This window comes from Microtus pennsylvanicus, chromosome 9, assembly GCF_037038515.1.
Source record: "Microtus pennsylvanicus isolate mMicPen1 chromosome 9, mMicPen1.hap1, whole genome shotgun sequence".
Lineage (NCBI taxonomy): Eukaryota > Metazoa > Chordata > Mammalia > Rodentia > Cricetidae > Microtus > Microtus pennsylvanicus.
In genome coordinates, this window is record NC_134587.1 from 14,084,408 (window position 1) to 14,105,820 (window position 21,413).

Consider the following 21,413-nt stretch of genomic DNA (forward strand, 5'->3'; position numbering starts at 1 on the left):
TAACACATCCTTATCCTTACTGTACCAGTGAATTCGTAGATGATTAAGGGCTTCTGAAATATTGCCAGCATAGATTTGAACCTGCCTGCAGGAGGAGGGTTATACCCAAAGATTAGCCGAAGGCAATGTGATCTAAGTTCAGATGGAATGGTGGTTGGCGTGTCAGGAAGCGGGAGGGGCTGCAGAGCATGGTCCATGCAGACTTCATGGAGGTTGTGGGGCTTCCGTTGTCCCGTGGGAGATAGATTAAGTCTTCCTTCTCCAAAAGACAAGCATATGTGTCTCGGGTGGATAGACCTGGGAAGGGGATGCAGTAGTCATGCCGTTGTGTGTCTGAAGCAGCGTGAGTATAGATAGATAGATAACTGCAGGGTGGCAGGGTGGTTAGGAAATGGAGCAGTGTCCAGAGGAGGAGGATGGAGAATGTAGGGTCTTCCTGTTTCTTGCAAACTCAGGGCACTGTGATGGGAATTTAAGCAAGTTCAGTAGCTGGGACCACTGTGCCTCAAACATCGCAGATGTGTAGGCCACGCCCAGACTCTCAGCTCAAGAGGGTCCTCTGTTTCCTACGTGACTGGGTCCCATCTTGCTTTTCATCTTTTTCTATAGCTTGTCTGTGAAACTTTTATTGGGAATGTGCAGACCAAATATAAAATAATGGTTTCCACATGTTTTTAGTTTACTATTGATTGGCAAGTACCGTAAAAAGAGTAGATCCTTAGGAAAGCAGTGGGCCTACCAGGAAGATAGATTTACTTTATGCCTAGTCTTCCTTTTACTACACATAACTGTGGATCCTGGGACTTTTTCCTCCTCTGCTGTGTTTTATTTTTATTAATCCCATGAAAATATAGAACTCTAATTTCTTATGTTCTTTTCAAATCAGTAGCTGATCAGATCCTGTCTTTGTTAGGAAGATTCGTGAATTAGAATCTATGGCTCCCTAGAGCCTTTTACAAGGAAATCTGTATTATTTCTTCTGCTGCACTAGGAGTCTCTTTTTAGTAAGAAATAAATTAAGATAAATAGTATTGGATTGAAGCGCAGTTGGATGTTGCCCCAGAAATGGAACTCTGAAAGATTTTTACAGTGGGACCTGCATCCTTCTCTTGTTTATTTTTGAGAATTAATTTTCCAGGCAATGCAAGAGACAGGAATCTGAGCCTTGCGGAAGAAGTATGTTGAGTTAGCAATAGAAAAACAATGAAGACCTTTTTGTTAAAAACATGGCATCCAGGGCAGGCAGGTCTTGCTTGAGTGGATATAGTGTCGCACTTCTTAGGAGAGATCTTAAGATACGTTGCAGATTAAAGGTATAGGCCATTTGCCCATGTTGGCGCACACTGGTTTAAGTAAATAAACTGAAGGAAAAAAATACATTTCTACACAGTGGGGAAAAATTCTAACCTAGACCGATATGATATTCTGTTAGAGAGTTATTGACGATTTTCTTGGTGGAAAGGTGATAGGGTGATGCTCTAAGCCTCTCTAACAGAGGTGCCTGTTAACATATTCACACATAAGAGGCTGTGGTACTTTGGGCCTGTGCTAAAAGAACTGAGGTGTTAGATGTGCATGGACAGATGAATGCATAAAGGAAAATTGTATAAACACAATGGAGTTTTACTTAGCCATGAGGAAGAATCAAAGTGTGTTCATTTCCAGGAAAACAGATGGAAATAAAGGCCATGGTATTAGGACAAATAAGTCAGACTCGGAAAGGCAAAAATACCTCCTTTCCCTCATGTGAAGTCTATATTCTACACACACATTCCATGAATGCGGCAGGGGATGAATAAGGTAGGACGGGGAAGGGCAGGGCAGTGTGAAGATGTGAGAGGTGCTTGTTGGAACAGTGAATGCACACTAACAAAACAGTAGTGTGTCAGAAAGAGCTGAAGTTTACAGATAAAATCAGAGTGTCAGAATATTAGCAGGTGGAAATATGCGGCACTTTACCGTATTTTTGCCATCTGTGCATTTCTGTGTGTTTATGTGGAAGCCAAGTGGATGTTGTGCCATTAAGCACAGGGTGTAGAAGGCCTGGTCCTATCGAGTTGGCATGCTTACAAGACACCCGCCACGTGGCATTGCCAACCTGGTGGGTATAGCATTTGTGTTCCTCTGATCCAGTCGTGAAGGGAGGTTCCCCCAACCCCCCGACTGAGCAAATGCCGTGTTTAGGGGAGAGTACTACTGTGTCATCCAGGAGCACGGGGGCTGCTCAGAGTCTTAAGCTTCGAGTTGGAAATGGAAACACAGAGATTCCTCATCTCCTGGCAGTCTTGTAACTTAAGTGGATGAATGCGGAATGAGAGCTTGGGTGGAATGACCAGTGTAGTGTCTGGAAGAGAGTAGAATTTAAATAGCAGGCGTGTTCTTGCAGGTAGACATCATGGTGCAGTCACTGCTTTTTCTCCCCAGTTCCGGCTTGTGCTGGGAACACGACGCTCCCGTCTGTGAAGCCGTGGTCTAGCCATCAGTGCTGGGCATCTTCGGAGTGGGTGTGCGCCTTCTAACTAACCCCACACCTGACATGTCTGCCCTCTGCAGACAGCAGGCGGGCTGAATGTGTTGGTTACGAAGGGAAGTGACCTCGCTGAAGCAATGTGGACTTGTTTACTTCTTTGAATTCTCCTCAGTACTAGAGGATGCTACTGTATCCGCTCAGAGGCAGATGGGCCCATCTGTTTCCACCTTCGGCTCTGCTGTTGCTCATATTTAGAGCTACGCCCTTCCTCCCAGGATCTTCAAGTGCTTAGAAGAGGGCCCGCAGCTATCGTGACGCCAATTGCTACTTTGCTCAAGCAGGTGGAATAAATTAGGCCTTTCCACCTCCCTGTCCTCTAGTCTCTGTTAGTGGTTCCCTGACACTGAGATGGTCTGTGATGGCAGGGGACTGTGGTTTGTAAGGACGATTGTGGGCCTTCGAGTCTCACTGTTCTGGAGGTTGGTTCAGAACTGTCTTGTGTCTTGCATTTTGCTAGGATTTTTATTTGTTCCTTTGGCGACACTCTCCTGTGCCTGTGATACAGCAGTGGGGTGTGTGTTGCCCTTCACAGAGCTGGGCTTTGTCCCCACAGCCTCTGTTGGTGATGTTGGGTCTGTGGATCTTGGCTATAAAGAGTGATGAGGGTTTGGGGAACCAATAAGTACTTGTTAGCTTTTTCAAGACAGGGTTTCTCTGTAGCTATGGAGCCTGTCCTGCAACTAGCTCTTGTAGACCAGGCTGGCCTTGAACTCACAGAGATCCGCCCACCTCTGCCCCCCAAGTGCTGGGATTAAAGGCGTGCACCACCACTGCCCGGCCCAATAGGGACTTTTTAAACTTGCTTGCTCCCTATATCCCTTTGGGAAATCTATGATGGTTTGTTACTGGGCTTGGGTATTCCTCTTTGGGGGAAAGTGTTGGAAAAAGATGTAGGGAAGTTTGTTTATAAAACGCAGTTTGTGCTGATTTTTGTTTGAGCAGAAGACAAATACAGTTCCATCAGCAAATATATATTTAGATGCCACAAAATACAGGCAACTGCAGTCCCCCAGAGCCTGCTCCTTCCCAGATCCAAATTTTCTTAGATTCTAGAATATGTTCCCAGTTTCTTTGTAATTCTGTAGCAAGTGCTAGCTGAAACAAAAACCAAATCAAAGCAACCAAACCCAGAATCTTATTTGGTAGAATAATGTGGAAGCCCACAAATTCAGCCGATTGACAGGGAGAAATTGTAGGGCAGAACATTAATAAACACGAACTTGTGTCATTAAGTACATTTCTTTTTTTTCATAAAATTTATTATACAAAAGAACTAGAAATAAATAAAAACATTGGGAAAATCTTTTTCTTACCAAATAAACTGCAGTTCCTATGTGGTAAAGTGTCTTGGTAATAGTTTCACTCAGTGGAGCGAGTCATTTGTGATGCCTGGGAATTTTCACTTTCAAAACCACGGAGTGGAAATCAGCTGATAAAGATGGTGGGGATCCTGAGTTGTCACGCTGTTAGCCACAGATGCCAGAGAAGCTAAGTTGATGCTCTCGTTCTGACTCCTGTCATGATGTCAGGCTGTTAGAAACCTCGCTCAAGTCATTCTAGTGCTTGCGAGTTGCATTGTGCTTCTCGCCCTGGAAAAGCCCTTCCTTTACTCTCTTTTACGTACACACTACTGCCCCAGCCATACAACTGTCAACCACATTCAGAGGGACTAGTTTGGTCCTATGCTTGTTCCTTCCTAGTCCAGCTGGAGTTGGTGAGCACCCATTGGCTCAGGTAGACTGTTTCAGGTTTCTTTTTAAGTTCTGCTGGGGGATGATATCATTTTCCCTTAACAGACAGCCAGAGGATGCCAGTGCTGAGCTTCTGGTGGTTAATGTGCCTTTGTTTGTAAATACCGGTAACGAGGCAGTGGGTCAGTTGAGCTTCAGCCAGAGAAACAGAACCCATAGGAGACCCAGGAAGAGATTGGTCGCACAGCGTGAACTGTGGGGCTGGAATCCACAGGGCTGGCTGTTGGAAAGGGCCAGCTGGCACTCTGAAGCATGTGAGAAGCTGTTAGGAGGTAACTTCTTCAGAAGAGTCCTGGCTAGGTTTGGAAGGCTTTGCACGGACTGGATCAGGCCCAGCCAGTGTCTCAAGGATACTTTCCCTTGTTTTGATTGTGGGTTTTAATCACATGGACTAAAGGCCTTCATAAGCTTTTGATTGACTGTGGACCATAGCAGAGCCAGGTTGACACAGAGTGGAGACTGACAGCCACCTTGCTTCTCAGTTTTCTCTTCGAATGCTTCTCGTTTCAGTTCTTAGTGATCCTGCCCTCTGGGAGCTCCAGCGTCTTCCTTGGTCCTCATCTCTCCTTCCACAGTTAAGTTTCCTCGTAACTTGCTGCAGAACCCAGGCAGCTTCTACTCAGCTCCAGAGCCAAACGTTATTTTCTCCTTTTCCTTCCGTTTTATGAGAAGGCTGTCTTCTTGATTTGTGTTGCTTGTCTTACTGGGGCGGAGTGTTCCCGTTGTTCTTTATTAGCTGAAGTTACGTGTATTAGCTTGGCACCCATTCCAGCTTAAAGCTTTAGTTCGCAAAGACAATGGTTGCAAAATTGGATGCTGCTTTCGTGGCTGGTAGCTGTTGTCATTGTTCTTTGTCACCCTTGCTTGGAGAAATGCCATACTGCAGGATTGATGGGATTAAAACAGAGTAAGAAGTCTAATTGCCTCTCTGTTTTGGGCTGCTTCTTCGAAAGAATTTCCTCCATTCTCTTTGAAGACACTACCCTTTCATGTTGGATTTCCAGCGTTACAGAAGTCTTTTGTCTCTATCTGAAGAGCAACATTTATCAGTTTTTTTCCTCCGCAGGAGAAAATGCTGGAGGATTATGAGGCACCTCTGCACGGCGTCCTTCAGTGTTTGGGACTACTCACTATTAACTTTACAGTGTCCTCTGGTTTTGCCAACCTTTTCTAATCACCTGTAGGAGACCCTGATGTCCTCATCTCTGCCACCCTTTACGCTCCAGAGAAAGGGCTGCCAAGTTTTCTCGGGGCAATATGCGCAGTGGTTTAAGAGGTGTTAATAGGAATCACTGAGGATAAGGGCCAAGGTTTAGCAGTAGCTGCTTATCTCTGATTAATAGCAGTAAGTTTTTTTTTTCTTCTCAAGGTTTTAATGTGCAGTAACATAGTCAGACGGAAATAATTCGCAAGTGTGAATTAAAATGGGATTTCGTGGGCCCAGCGTGTCTACAGCTGGAAAATGCTACCTGAGAGCAAAGTGTGGTCAGATCTGCTGTCGGCATAGTGAGGGTTATCAACTACACTTACTGATCTGTAAAGAGTCACGGTGTTCAGAAAGGACAATGAAATCGACCGAGTTCCTTCATCAATCCTTACCTTGATTGTTCATTTCTTTGTGGCACGTCACCATAAATTTGAGGGCCTTAGACAGCAACAGTTCTTCTTGAAGGTCTCCTGTTTTCCCAGGGTCAGAAATTAGGGAAAGCCCTGGCTGGTTGCTGTCTGGCTTCAGACAGCTGCAGCTACATGGGGCCTCATCTGGACTGTTTGGTAGCCCGGAGGCCACAGAGCACACAGGATTCCTGTGTGACACCTGGGAACCGTGACAACAATATTGCAGTGACCATGGTGAAGCTGTATGGATGAAGTTATAGGTTACATATCCGCGTCAGCGTCACCTTTTTTGACTCACCTGGGAGCCCTGCTACTCAGGCCTGCTTTGCTCTGTCAGATCTGCATGGTGTACTACTCAGATTTAGGCAAAGGTGCTGAGCTCCAGTTAAGTTACCCAGGGTTCTCTTGAACCCACTTCATAGCCCAAATTGGCCTTAACGTAGCCATCTTCCCGACACCCTCTTGAATAGCTGAGATTGCACTTCCAGTTTTGGACTCCATCTTTGATAGTGGAGTGACGTGAGTCTAACAGAACGTATAGGACTGCAGAAAGAAGTCATTATGGGTTTCGTTGGGTGTAAAACAACCTGCCCTCCATGTCTCTTCTGACCATGACAGCTTACCTCTCTCTGGGGTATATAAAATACAACCTTGTATTTGTAAGACCCATACCCTCCAAAAGCCTTACCTTACCATAATAATATCAGGCTCAACCGCAAATAAAAGCTTCATCTTCAAAACTTGGTCTGAGTACAGAGGAGGCTCTTTGGAATCAGTTCCATAACTCTAGCTCCTTGGGTTCTGTTGTGAAGGCCTCTAAACTTAAGAGACGCGCATTTGCTCCCCGTGTGCTACAGATACCCTGTGGCGGCAGGCATCCTATGAGATAGTTAGTCCAAAAGTGGCAATGAAGAAGCACACAGATATTTGGCAACTTCGGAATTTCTCAGGTTCCTGATGTCATATCCTCTTCTACCATTTTATGGGGTATTCAGATGCTCAGTTGTGTTAACGTCCTTTGTATATAGAAAAGATTCAGTGTTTTGGAGCCCAGTAGCTTCTTAGTAACTTCCTGTTGGCTGGTTTGGATACCTGAAGGGCTCTATTGCATGCTTGCGTACTGAAGCCTCTTTGCATGTTGGGTGTCTGAAGCTCCTCTTTCGCTCTGTGTTCTTTGTTTTAGTCCAACCTGATAATATTTTGTAATACAAACACCAAGAAAACATAAACAAAAGCAAGGACACCAAAGCTGTGGGTTTCTGTGAATTGTATTGACTCCATTTCCTCAGAGAAAATACCTATTTTGCTTTGTTATCAGTCTCCTTCTGCCAGACAGTGGGACAGTGCCTTTATGGGTCATGAGAACCCTATTATATGTGTACTGGTTTTACATGACAAGATCTCTGGAAGGCCCTAGGCCTCTTGGAAGGTGTCTGTGAGGCACCACCTTGGATCTCTCTGAAGTCTTGACAGAGTTCCATCCTGAGCTTGATCTTCCGCTGAAGTCACTTCTTGGTGTGAGAATCATTTGTTGCCTGAACGAGTTGGAAATGAGAACTCGTCTCAGATCCAATAGTTTGTTTCTGAACTGGTCTCTCTCTGCTCACACTTTGCCATCTGCACCGAGCAGAAGCCAGGTGTGACTCTGGGTGTCTGCCCGGAAGTCCCTTTAGCTGAGCACTTAGTTCCTTCGCCCATTTCAGTTCCCCTCTTTGGAGAGCATCATCACCTCACATGGGCTTCCGTTCCTCAAGCTCTCAGTAGCATCTTCTTTCTAAGGGTTCATTTAAACAACAACAACTTGCCTAAAACAACAGTAAGCACTTTGCTAACTTGAACTGTTACTCTGTGTTGGAATTTGGAGAGGGCTTGCCATGACCTGGGCATCCTTTGGCAGTTGCCGGCTGTGATGGAAAGGTCTGAGCTGTTATTGGTTGTTTTATTCTTTGCTCTCTGGGAGCCCGCCACCCAGCCCAAATAACACACAGAGTCTTCGTGTTACTTATGAATGCCCGGCCTTTCCTTGGATTGTTTCTAGCCAGCTTTTTTTTTTTTTAAACTTAAATTCTCATCTACCCTTTGCCTCTGGGCATTTGCCTTTCTCTATTTCTGTATATCTTTTCTTTACTTCTTTCTCGGTGGCTTGCTATGTTGATAGTTGGGTGGCTGACCGGTGGTGTCCTCTCTCCTTTCCTTGTTTCTCAAGGCTCTCTTTCCAGATTTATCCTCTTATTTATTCTCTCTGCCAGCCAGCCAGGTTTATCATTTCTCCTGCCTCACATTTGGCTGTTCAACTCTTTATTAGACCAATCAAGTGTTTTAGGCAGGCAAAGTAACACAGCTTCACAGAGTTAAATAAATGCAGCATAAAAGAATGCAACACATCTTTGCATCATTAAACAAATGTTCCGCAGCATAAATGAATGTAACATATCTTAAAACTCAGTGTTCCTGCTGTTTTTAAGTTACTCAATTTTGGGTGATTGTTAGGTACCTATAGTACCTGAGCAGGTAATGTACTGATTACTTCCTACTGATGTAATAATTAAGCCCCTCATATGTCTTCCCTGCCCCCACTAAAATATTTCTTTTTTTTGTTCATTGTTTGTGAACTCCAGATTATCTGCTGGGCTGTATAGCAGGGGCTATGAACTCATAAACTAAATTTGTCCTGCTAATATAATGAATTTTTAATTGTTCTTAAGATACATTCTTAAGTAGAATTATATCACTTCCTCCTTTACCCTTTCTCCCCCTAGTCTCTCTATCCAACCCCTTCCATCTCCTCCTTCACTCTGAAATTCACACCCCCTTATTCTTTGATTATTAATGTTACATTTTATGGATATATATATATATATATATATATATATATTCCATACAAAAATGTATAAATACAGCCTGCTGCATCTGTTTTTGCTGTTTGTGTGTATATGGTTTCGAGGCTGATCACTTTGTACTGGATATTCAAGAAGGGGGTCATGCCCAGAGGAATTAATTCTCCCTCTTCCTGCAGTCATTATTTGGCTACAGTTCTCTGTAGTTCTTTATCTGTAGTTTTTGTGGGTGGGTCCCCACAAAAACCTTCCCCTTCTGTGTAAGCATGTCTGTGGATAGAGCCAATGTTCTGGTCTGGCTTGTGCAGCCATTTCTCAGAAAGACCGTTTCACAGTAGACTCCAGTATTCTGGCTCTGACGATCTCCGACTCCCCCAGTATGATGTTCCCTGAGCCGCGGGTGCAGCAACTGCGGTGTTGATGCGTCCTTTGGGGCTGGGCTCCCCAGGTTCCACCGAGCCCTGCACTGTGTCCAGTTGTGGGTCTCTGTGATGGTCTCCATTTGCCGTACAGAGATGCTTCTTTGATGAGGGGAGACAGCTAGTGACAGCTGCATTAACCTCGGGGTAGAGTGATGAGATTTAGAATGTAGTAAGGAAGAGTGCTGGTCTGTGGAGTGGGAAATGGAACCTTGGGCGAGCTCTCAAGCTGGGTAGGGCGGGAAAGGTCATATAGAAGAAATAGGACAAATAACAGCAAGGCTGTTTGATAAAACCCGAAGGAATCAGGTTACTCTATTATTTACCCAAAATTACACATGGTACAAATAAGTATATGTGTATATGTGAATATCTTAAGGAAATTTTACCACTTGAGATGACCGTGCTTTCCACCTGACCCGTAGATGAACAAAAACAGTATGAGGCATGAGAAATTTCCTTTGTATGGCTGGTTAGGGTAGTAAAATTGACTCCCAAAACAGTCTTGACTGTTGCCTTTTCCCTGTGCACACCACACACTTCCTGACCCTTACTGTGAGACTGTCATCTCCTGTGGCCTGGTCTTCCGGGGTTTATATCGCGATTATATCATTCATCATTCATGAAAACAATTAGCTCAACTCCTCTTCTTTGGACTGTGACTTAATGAAAGATACTGGCCCTTACTCCTCCTATTTGACCTAGAACTTGATAGAAAGATAGTTAGTAAAACTGGGTTAACTGCATAAATTTTAAAAAGTTGATTTGTAATCAAGCCAAGGCAATTTTTACCTCCTGATGCAGTATACAGTTTGATTGGTGATCCATCGGAAACAAAGAGCAGAATAAAGTAAACATGTAGGCAGAATTACAAATGGGTGGACCAGAAGGCTGCTTGGATTAAACATCATTGGAGAACATGGGAAGACAGGTGCATGTCATGGATGTGGAAAGCAGAGTCAAGAAAGTATACGGTCCGTCCACACCCAGACTATGGAGGGATATAGTGGAGAATGAATCTGAAAATATATTCTCAGGTCAGAATATGTAGAGACTTGAATGCTAAAATGTCAGAACTCATCCTGTAGGTCAGGTTGAGAAAGTAAATGTATGCTCCTTGGCACATATGAAGACTACAGCGAGTGAGAAATCAGAGGCCTGGCGCAGAGTTAGTATTGCGTTCAGTGTGGAAGGCAGCATCAGAGTTGCAGGGGACAGTGGCAGCGCATTGGTAGTTGAGGAGGTAGAAGTTGCACAAGGCAATATTTGATAGACTTGACTGTGGGGGAAGATTAATTATATTAATAATATCATCTTTCAGGTCTTGGGTATTTAATTGGGAGGCAGGGATTGTGTTGGAAGCTTAGGTGGTCATGCCCTTTGACCCCTCTGATGGGCATGGTTAGTGTTGCGGTGAGGGAAAATCTAGGGGTTAGCACGGGACAGTGAGGAAGTGTCAGAAGGAGGCTGGGAGTAGAGGGCGTTACTAAGATGTTCATATTCAGCCGTGACCTTGGAAGTCAACACTCAGACGTGCTACGTGCTAGAGCTCTTCTTCAGCATGAGAGGGGAAGCTGTGGGAAAGGCTGTAGACTCACAGTTACCCTCTTCTGTGACAATGTCAAGTGGGGAGGGACAGCCATGTTTGTGGTAAGAACAGACACCAGAGGATAAATGGTGGAGTGCAAACACCTGAGCATAGGACTGAGAGAGTTTGAGGTAAAAAAAAAAATGGGTGCATTCGTGCCTGCAAGGTGGTAGAGAGTTGGATGTACAGGCTGACCCAGTGTGTCTTCTCAGAGATGTGCTAAGTAGATGGACCATTCCCAGAACAGGGGAGTGTGAGCCATGAGGAGGTGCAAACATTGAGAGTCAGCTTCAGGTCCTGTGTGATGGCAGACAGGAGGGGGCAGAGCTGGAGGGGCCCAGGAGCCCAGACAGTATGTGCAGGACAGAGATGCTGGGAGACAGTGTTCAGACAGGGCTGATCCCAGGGTTTGAGCTTACTGCTAGGACCATACCAAGTCTCATTTTGTTTGTTAGTTCTTGGTAACTTAGAAGGGTTTTTGTTTGCTTGGCAGTGTCTCAAATATGTTAAAAACAGCAATTCATTAGAAACGGCTTTAATTCTTCTTGTTAGTAGGATGATTAAAAATAGAAGCGGGCCTTGTGTTGCTTTCTGCTGTTGCAGGGAGCTTGGGTGGACTGAGGTGGCTAGTCCTCTGTGGCCCTGGTGCGGGGCAGAGTCAGGCACAGGGTATGTCTGCAGGGGAAGAAAAGCTGAATTCGGGTTATTCAGGAGGTTCCAAGGCCCAGTGTCTGGAGACTTTTGTGGCAGTGCAGGGTGTTGAAGGTGGTTGGTAAGTGGCTGGGCGTGTGGACTGGACACACGTTCTGCACACCCGTTCCTGTGATCAAATGCCCTGCATAAGAGGTCCCCGTTGGCTCCCTTATAGATTCCTTGTGCTTCCTGATCTGGAATCAGGTAGGCTGTGCGAACTCACACGTGCAGAGGCTGCTGCTCAGATGCCGCAGAACCGTTAGCCACTTGTCCTGCCATGCTGCCCTCTTCTTCCCACGGCTGCTGTGCTCCAGATTTGCCACGCACACCTGCCAACTGACCACTACAACTGACCACTACAACTGACCACTACAACTGACCACTACAACTGACCAACAAGCACCACTACTCTTTTGCCTGTCTTTGTTTTTTTTTTGCCCCCACCCCAACCCCAGTGGGATATGGGAGCTCTGGTTCCTCTCTGTAATGGATTGTGGTCAATGTAAGGGAGATGGAAATAAAAGCCTCCCTGCCCCCCACACCTGTGTCTTTACTTTCCAAAGGCTTTCCATGCTCTTAGCTCAGAAGAGCACTTGTAAAACTATGTGAGACTTAGGCACCTTGACTCTGTGAGGGAAAAGTTGTCCCTTTGTCCTTAATAAACTCCCTCCAAGGATGCAAGTGTACAGTTGATTTTTGTTCTCTTTATTGGATGTCCCTGTCCCATAAACACAACCTGAAACCTGGCTTTCAAATTTTTCTGCAGTTTTATTCCTAGGAGTGAGCTGGGGACCACGGTGTAGACAAAGTTGGGTTTTTATTCTTGCTGCTGTTAAATCTGCAATTTACCCTTATAAGATTTGAAATGCCCTTTGTCCTGATGAAATTAATGCGTATGCTTATGAGTTTGCTCTAAAGTTTGTTGAAGGCCCATCCTGTCCTGTCTTTCAGTGTCTGGGGCAATAATCTGAGGCATTTTGTTTTATATTCTCCCTTTCAACAAATAAGACGTAGGCAGAAGCAGCCGGGGCTCTGCAATAAAGGATGGAGGCGGTGGGCGTCTCAGCCTTTGCAGTTAGATTCTGCTTGCAGAACGGAAAGTGACCTATCTCATCAAGGCAGCCGCAGGGGAATAAGGCATGGTCTGTGTTTCAGAGCATAAATCCGTGCAGTTTCTAGGAAGAAAGAGGTTCCTTTTGTGTGATTTATCAAAGAATTCTAAATTTATCAGTGATCCCTGGTTTCTACAGTTTTTCATAAAGGCGTTTTATTTATTTATTTATTTTTGTCCACGATTTCATTTGTTTTCTCATGTCTTAGTTGGAAATCTGTTTTGTAGTAATTGTTACAGCTCTAAGTTTTTTCTTTTAAATGTAGTCATTAGCAAATGCCCCTCATCATGATTAGTGTTGCCAAGAAAATTAATTGTATTGTACACATCAGTGGAGAATTATTTCCTCTTCCCTATTTCTTGGTAGTTTGGAATCGAGCAATCTGCTGTAAAAATCCTTAAGTGCATTTCAGCATTTATTTCTCCAGCACTTTGCCAGCATCTGTAAGAACCATTAAAATCACTACATAATAGGTTTTTTTTTAATATAACAATTCAAATCCAAGTGTGGGAAACATCTATGCTGACCATGGAGGTGGCGCACTGAGTATCTCAAAGGTGATAAAAATGACTACATCTTTTAAAAGTTAACTGCAATTATGACTAACTTTTTAGTTCCTTTGTATTTCCTCTGTTAGAGCACAAATCCTTCAGAGCAGGCAGTCAGAGTTACTTTCACAGATTAGATGTGGTCATCTCAAATCCAGGTCATCTCTGGAATATATGTCACTTATGTCTTCATGTTTATGTGAGGCATAATTCATTAAAGCTTTCAGTGGTTCCTTTTGGGTTTCACGGCTTGTCTGTGATATGGACAAATAGTTTCTCTTGTAGAAAAATAGTCTTCATTATATCATAGGTGTGTACATGTGTGTATGTGTACATGTATGTGTGGAAGCTAGGAAATGGGTACCATTTCTTAAATGATGCCCACCTTCTTTTTTTTTTTTAAAGGCAGGATCTCTTTCTGACCTTGAACAACCCAAATAAGTTAGGCTGGCTTGACTGTGAGCTCTGGGGATTGAATTTAGGTCTTTGTAAATTGCTAGGCAAGGGCTCGTCCCATTTAGCTGTCTCCCCAACCCCATATCACAGCCTTTTCAAAGTCTTCATGGGGCATTTCCTAGACAGCTTCTTTCTGATTTCGGTGACGTCGGGAGAATGGACGTCTGAGGCTTTCTTCCTCCCTGTGACTTTTTTCCTGACAGGTGTTTGTTCTTGGGTGGCTTTCTGGGCCTTCATCTCTGCTTTTGTAAAACGAAGGGGTTGGACACATGGTCTCTGAGGTCCGTTTCTACTTGAAGTTCCTCTGAATGTGCGGATCGCCTGCTGCTGTGTTCCCGCCGCGTTCATCTGTTACACCGCTTTGCTAAATTACATCTCGAATTACTGTAGTCAGCAGCTCTTTCTTCATTGTCCTTTCATTTTGAAAGCTTTTCCTGACCAACCATAGTGCATTTGGAAAGCAGGCCCTACGAACTGTATCATACCCTGACACCCAATTCCCCCAAAGGCAACAAGGGAGGAAGCCTGAATAACACCTAAGCCATGGCCAGGCTGAGGATGAAGATGCTGTGTTTTACCAGTTTCAGTGTGAAAAGCAGTGTGTGAGGGTTGGTCTGAGGCTGTTTCATTTTGCTCAGGTAGGTTGAACAGAACCATGGGAACACAAGGATAATGTCATGATCTGTAAAAGAGCAAGGTGGCAATATATGGGGGTGTGCTCCGTGGTTGTAGGTTTTAGATTGCTCATCCTCTGGCATAGTGTGCCTCACCAGGCACCCAGATATCTCTGCCTTCAGTCAGCAGTGAGGAGATGCTTGGGTGCCATTTCCTTAGGCAGTTTTGAAACTTGGCTCGTGATTATGTGTGTGTGGTAACTAATAAAGTCCACATTTAATGGTTCATGCGTATGGTGTTCTTCAGAATGTTTCCTTCTGTCTGTGACACTAATGTTGAGTGTGGGAGTCTGCAGGACGAATGGTCTTTTGTTACCTTCCAGTTATCCGTGGATTGATAACCACTCAGGTTAATTTTCTGCGTCTCAGGCATGCTGTATAACCCAGGTAGCAGCACCAGCCAGTGTTGTGTGCATTCAGCCAGGCGGCTTGCTTTGTTCCAGGTAAGGCGAGTTCCTGGGTCAAGCGGTCACCTCCATAAAACTGAAGATGGAGACTGGGAGTGGAGTGACGACGAGATGGATGAGAAGAGCGAAGAAGGAAAGGCCGCAGCCGCCCAGGAGAAGGTACATGGCACCCCCGCGGGCACCCCTGCGCAGTCTGTGCCTTGTGCTGCCGTCGTGTGTCCTGTGTCTTAACGGACATGTCATTGTTTTGCAGTCACGAAGAGTGAAAGAAGAAAACCCAGAGGTGAGGAATGACGATTATGTACGTACGCATGCTCGGGGTGTATTTGTATATTTGCCTCTTCATTCCTTCATTCCCTGTTGCGGCATCCGGGTGTGATACATTTGGATGACAGTTCTCAAAATCTCATGGAGTAGGAGAGAAAGGGAAGGCACATAGGTTTCATTGGTCCTGATTCTGTCCGAGTCACCTTGGTCTGTTCAGATGATGACAAATCCATCTACTCTCTCAGCCTCTGCTCTCCCCAGTGGTGTGGGGTGATCATGGTGCTCATAAGGTCGCCAAGAGGGTTACAAGAATCACATGGAGAGCACCCAGTGGAATCCTTGGCCCTCACAGGGAGAGACTTGTTTTTAGCTTGTAGTGTTATACTGTTAGAGAGTACTGAAAGCATATAGGTAAAGTTTACTTTGTATTTTAATTCATGAATTAAAAAAGCAGACATTAAGTGATATAAACTCCAGGTTGAATGGCTCTTGACCTTTAAAATATCTGGATGACTTAGGTAAGCAAGAAACACTCTTAATGACTTTTCTGAGAACTGGTCATCTTTTTACTAAGATCGTATTTTACTTCCTCCATTTGATTATCATAATGCCCAATGGTGACTATAGCATGCTAATACTCATAGAGCAAATTTGAGAATATTTAAATAGTCCCTGGTGCTAAACAGACTTAGTAAGTAGTTAATATGTACCTTGCTCAACCTCATTACAAAGCATGAAAACTTTGGCCTAGAAATGATACCCATCCAAACTTCTGTTTTTAAGTAGCAGACATTTCCTTTTGGCTAAGTGGCATGCATCTTACATTGGGATTGAAGCATAGTAGTAGTAGCTAGCTGTGCTTTTAGCAAACCTGTAGCAGAGGCACAAGCCACTCTCTCCCCTGGCCTTTCTGACCACTCTGCCCCTTCATCTCACCATGGTGAAGGGCTCCTGGGATTTGTCAGCCCACCAGCGTTGGCTGTCCTCCAGACCCTGCCTTCTCTCCTGCCTGTTCTGGGAACTATGCTCTCGTCATGTTCCAACGCAAACATTACTCAAGGATGTTGTTCTCCACCATAGGAACAGTGGTGGACCACCTTTAAAATGGGACGTATTGGGGAACACATTATATTGGGATTTTAGAATAATCTTAGCCTGGTATGATGAACTCTATCCTCTCTTGCCTACTTCCCCATTGTGACTAGAGAAAAGCACAAAGCTCAGGTTTTTTTCATTTGCATCTAAGACTATCTCTAATTTAAAACCTGAGTTCTGCTTCCAGATAGAACAGTTAAGAGACTTCAAACACCGTATTGACTAAAAAAGTGTTGCAGTTCAGTCATTGTTGACTAGAAACCAGGGCAGTATTTTATTTATGTGGTTGTCCCCATTACATTCTGGATACATGCACATGAATATCCAGGCACTTCAGAAAAAAAAATAAAGCAGATATGAATAGGCTATCATCTTTCTTCAGTCAGAATGGGGATAAAAGGTCACAAGACATTATGTAGTTGAAGTTGAGCAAAAACATCTTTGGTACTACCATGCTTAGGCAGAGTAAGATGTGACCTTTTATGAGAGCTTTGTTTGGGAGAGGTCGCAGGACATCCTCAGCAGGCTAAGGTAGCACATTCCAGCTCGGCTGGAGAAGACCAGGAAGGCCTGAGTTGGTGCTCGTCAGTGGGATACTGAGGGAAAGGTAGCTCTTGGGTCACAGTTGGAGGCCCTACTTTGGAAAGACTTTCCGATGTGGACTTTTAAGCTTTCAGAGTTAACACCATTAGCATGAAACTTAGAGCCCAGCACTTTGAAAAATTGGCCCAGTTTTTAAAAAATAATGATCTTCTGGGAAACTTACCCACTAGTAATTAATAATTTGGAGCAAATGGATAATCGTCCTCTCTTATTTATCATCTTGTTCTTGGAGACAGAAGTCCGTGGAGACCAAAGTTCATTAACAACAATACTAATATTAGAACTAGAGAGAATTAATTGATCAAAAACTGAACCCATATCTCACGTTGGCTTGGAACTGTGTTAGACACTGTGGGATTTATGCACAGAGAGAATATTCCGCTTTCTGTGGAGTTTTCCAACTTTGGGAAGGAGTTGAGTCAAGGAAGGCCTGGGAAAGGACTGGCTTTTTAGGGAGTGTTTCCCAGCTCATAAATCTTATCTAAAATGCCCAGTTATTATACGTTGTTGATTTTTCTCTTGAGAAGTGGTTTGGAATTCCTTTCTGTCAGACTTTGAGGTAAGGACTGATCATGTGACCCTCTCACTTTTTGTCAGTCTCTGAAGTAAGGACTTGTCACATGACCCTGTCACTTTTTGTCAGACTTTGAGGTAAGGTTTGGTCATGTGATCCTGTCACTTTTGCTTCACTCTTAATTTTCTATGTGAAAAATGAAGTCAATTTTATCTTTAAATCTAGCTCTCTTGGTTTCATTTACCTGAGGAAGACATTCACCAAGGCTCTCGTTTAAACAGATCCTGTTCAAAGCCACACATGGGTTAGCCGATAGGAAGAGATTTACTGCCAATCAGGGCAAGCAAAACCTTGGAAACCATGAAGTGATTCTCAGGCCCGGCCCTTAGGGTTGAATTTGGCACCCTTAGGGTGCCCACAGTTAGGTCTGGGCAACTCGGATTTTTCCAAAGCTTCTCCCGTGATTCTGATTTGTGACTTGAATCTAGACTACTGGGGAGGAAAACCACAGATGTCCCTCTGAATCCCCATGTACAGAATGGCATCCAAGAGAAGGTTCTGGGTCCACGTTCCTGAAGCTTCTGCTTTGATATCAGCCTGTCTGGAATTAACAAATAAGGAAATAATAAGAGATGGAAACATTTCCTCCATCAGCTGAAAACTTGTCTTTGCCTTGAGCTACGCAGACCCCACAGGAAGGACGTTGAAGCGTCTCTCCACGTGCTCTAGGATAATTGCGGACGCCCTCTTTGCCGGCTCTGCGATCTCACTCTCATCAGACCAGCTTTTCAGTGTGCATTTAGAACGAATTAATTTTGCGAGATTTAAGTAGAAATTAAACACAATGTGAAGATTAAATGTATTCTGTTGCTCGATGCTTTTTAAAACTGCCACTAGCTCTCAAAGCCAGTCAGATGAAAGGTGTTTCTTTGATGCTCTGCACCTCTTGGATATGCTTGCTTTACACCTCCGTGAAAAGGCAGAGAAAGGCCTGATGTCTTCCTGAACATAGTATGCTGAACCCTGTCTATCACAGGCTACGCAGCCTCGGTGTCCAGCAGCTGTGGTTTAGCGTAGGTGACAGCCCTCCAGAGTACTTGTGGCCAAAGTCAGACCTGTGATCGGAAATCTCTCGCGCTTCCAAACACCCGCTTATTAGTTTAAAATAATTTTCCATTTGTAGAAACGCTGCAAAGATGCCAGGCGCCTCGTGCAATTTTCCTCTGTGTTATTTTTCACATAATCGGGGTATGTTTACCAGTACTCAAAAATGGATTCTGCTATGTTATTATGGGCTAAGCTTCAGAATTCCCTTGGATTTCACTAATTTGTCCACTGATGTCCTCTTTCTGCTCTGTGGGCATGCAGTCCAGCACAGCACATTGCATTTGATGCAGTGTTATTAAAAATAGAGAGACGACAACAGCTCTATCAGAAGGTGGGAAGCAGGCAGTGCCTCTGAAGTGTTTAGCTCTCTTTTACCAGGTCTGAGGTCCCTATCAGTGTCTATTTCCAGAGGAGTATCTGAAATTCATTTCTTATTTTCCTTCTTCCTTCCGGTCAAAATGCATGCCCACTCAAGTACTCTCTTGTAGCAAAATTGTTTAGAAGGAAAGCAATCCAACAAATTTTCTGTATATTTTTTTATATTGTTGAGGGTGACTGCCTCTTTTCCTGTCGGCTTTCTTGTTGGGTTTCAGTCTAAGGTGTCCGTGGCTGTGGTCTAATTTCATAGGGTAGGTCCACAGCGGTTACAGTAAGCCTGAACCCAATTGTTAGTTAATATATTTTGTATAGGGGACCGCTTTCTCACCCTGAGCTCCCCAGCATGTTTGGAGGAGTCTCATGTCCTGTGCCAATGGGAGTGGCTTCTTCATGACATGTGGGGTTATATCAATGTGGGAAGTTGCAAGTTGTGTGGCCCCTTTGTCCAGTCCACCTGACTCACTACCTCTGTTTCCTAATGATGTTTCAGGAACAAGGTAGCAGGGAAGGATGCGCAGATTGTGGATCATCCTGCATGATTCTTCAAAGGGGTATTTGGTAGAGGGCCTGGTCCTCTGCTGGGTAGTGGCCATAGATTAGCATAGATTGTTATCCCCTTCTTTCCATTGCTGCTGCTGCTGCTGCTGCTGCTGCTTCTGCTTCTCCTTCTCCTCCTCCTCCGCCCTCTCCTCCTCCTCCTCTTCTTCCTCCTCCTCCTCCTCCTTCCTTTCTTCCTTTTTTCTTCTTCCTTTCCTCCCTGTCCTTCTTCTTCCTCTTCTTCTTCTTTTCTTGACAGGGTTTCTTCCTGATTCTGCTTCCAAAATGCTGGGATTAAAAACATGTGCCACCACTATCTGGCAGTTAATTTTTAAAAAAACAGTTTAAAATTAAATTAAAACAATTTAAAATTAAAATTAAGTCATTTTTCACCAACATGTTGTTATAAAACTCTTCAAACATACAGCAACATTAAAACACTTCACAGTGACAGACCTAGCACCATGGTTTGGCTGTTATTATAGTTGTTTTCCTACATGCATTTCCCACATATTTATCCAATTTCCTACCTTAAGTTTTCCATGCATTTTAATCAGAGGAATTACTTGCTGCTCTTTGTCCCGTCACTTCAGCATGAATGAAGTTATTTTTGAGTAAGTGCAGAGAGCAGGAATTCTGTACTCTGAGATTTTAGACCATGTTCACTGCAAAGATTTCTGGTGATTGTAGCGTTGTTAATAAGTTAGAAACGAGACCCCACTCATTGGTTTTCATCGCTGATTCTTCTTGAGTGTGCTGCGTTCTGTTGCTGCTGTTGACTGTCTCTCACGTTTGTGCTCCAGGGTGGAGTTCACAAATGGAGAGCTTGAGATACCTTAGGACAGATTAGAAATCGTGAGTGAAAAGTTTCCCTGTTGGATTTCTCTTAGGGAAACGGCTTTGTTGTTGTTTTTCTCTACACTTACTAGTTTATACAACGGTGAAAATTATCCAGAGTAGTGATGAACAAGGCAGGTTTTTCTGACTCTTCATATCCTTTTGTTAAAGTCCCCTTAATGTCAGGTGAAATGATACTACAATATCAAGTTGTTACTTTAAAGCTCGTTGTTTCTCATAAGCCCTGTGGGTCACCCCAGAATCTGTTAAAGACACAGATTTTCTCCCTTCTCCATGAGATTCTGAATGGTAGGTCAAGTGGGGCCTGGGAGGGTAAGGGTGGCCAGCAGCATCCCTTGCCTGATGTTGCTGCTTAGGGTCTTCTGAAATGTACCATCCCTGATTAGCAGGACATAACCTCCTGATGACTGACATCTCCCTCTGGCTTCTTTTTGTCATAACGTCAGTTTTCTTAACAGATCTCGGTAAATGCTGGTGGCATCCCCGAGCAAATACAGTCCCTCTCCGTGCACGACTCTCAGGTGGGTCCTTCTGCCAATCATTTGTGTTTGAGATGCTTTATAGACAACTTCATAGAGAAATTCAAGAAATATTTATTTTGTATGTATTCTTCTTTCATACATTACATTCTGTTTGTTTCTCTTTTGTCCACTCTTTCCACTCCCTCCACTCCAACCTCCTCTCTTTTCTAGATACCCTTCTCCTCCATTTCTCTTCAGAAAAGAGTAGGCCTCCCAGGGATAGCAACTGAACATGACATAGCAGGTTACAGAAAGAGTAGACACAAACCCTTATATTGAGACTTGACGCAGAACAGAGTGGATCAGATGGGGGTGATGAATGGAAAGAGAGGACTGGAAGAGATGACTGGAATTGGGGAGCATTTGGAGGGCAATGTGGAAACCTAGTGCAGTGGGAATTCCCTGGAATCTACGAGGGTGACCCTGGTGAGGACTCCTAGTAACGGGACACAGAGCCTGAAACCACCATGTTCTGTAACCAGGCGAGGCTTCCAGAGGTGGGATTGGGGCATCAAGCCAGCCACAAAACCTTCTACCTACATTTGTCCTTCCTGGAAGATGTGCTGGGGTAATGGTGGTGTAGAGTTTCTGGGAATGGCCAGCCAATGACTGGTCCAGCGTCAGGCTCACGCCACGAGAGGGAGCTCACATCTGACATTGCCTGGATTGCCAGGAACCAGAGGCTGGATAACTCAGAGACCTAAGATAGAATCAAACATGATTGGAAAAGAGAAAAAGGAAGAAAGGAAAGAAGGGAGGGAGGAAGGGAGGGAGGGAGGGAGGGAGGGAGGGAGGGATGGAGGAAGGAAAAAGGAAGGAAGGAAGGAAGGAAGGAAGGAAGGAAGGAAGGAAGGAAGGAAGGAAGGAAGGAAGAAGAATTTTTATTGATATTCTGCTATAC

At 44.3% G+C, this 21,413-nt stretch overlaps 1 protein-coding gene across 2 annotated transcripts in view; it reads left to right on the forward strand.

Annotated features, from left to right (window-relative positions):
* Stk39 (serine/threonine kinase 39) overlaps positions 1 to 21,413 on the forward strand; it is a 249,030-nt gene that overhangs the window by 135,442 nt on the left and 92,175 nt on the right. Inside the window, exons 11-13 of one of the 2 annotated variants that reach the window (XM_075984980.1) lie at positions 14,669 to 14,791; positions 14,886 to 14,915; positions 20,450 to 20,512. In XM_075984980.1, the coding sequence (XP_075841095.1) occupies positions 14,669 to 14,791; positions 14,886 to 14,915; positions 20,450 to 20,512 (216 nt within the window). The remainder of the gene's footprint in view (positions 1 to 14,668; positions 14,792 to 14,885; positions 14,916 to 20,449; positions 20,513 to 21,413) is intronic. The other variant, XM_075984979.1, reaches the window with a different exon arrangement.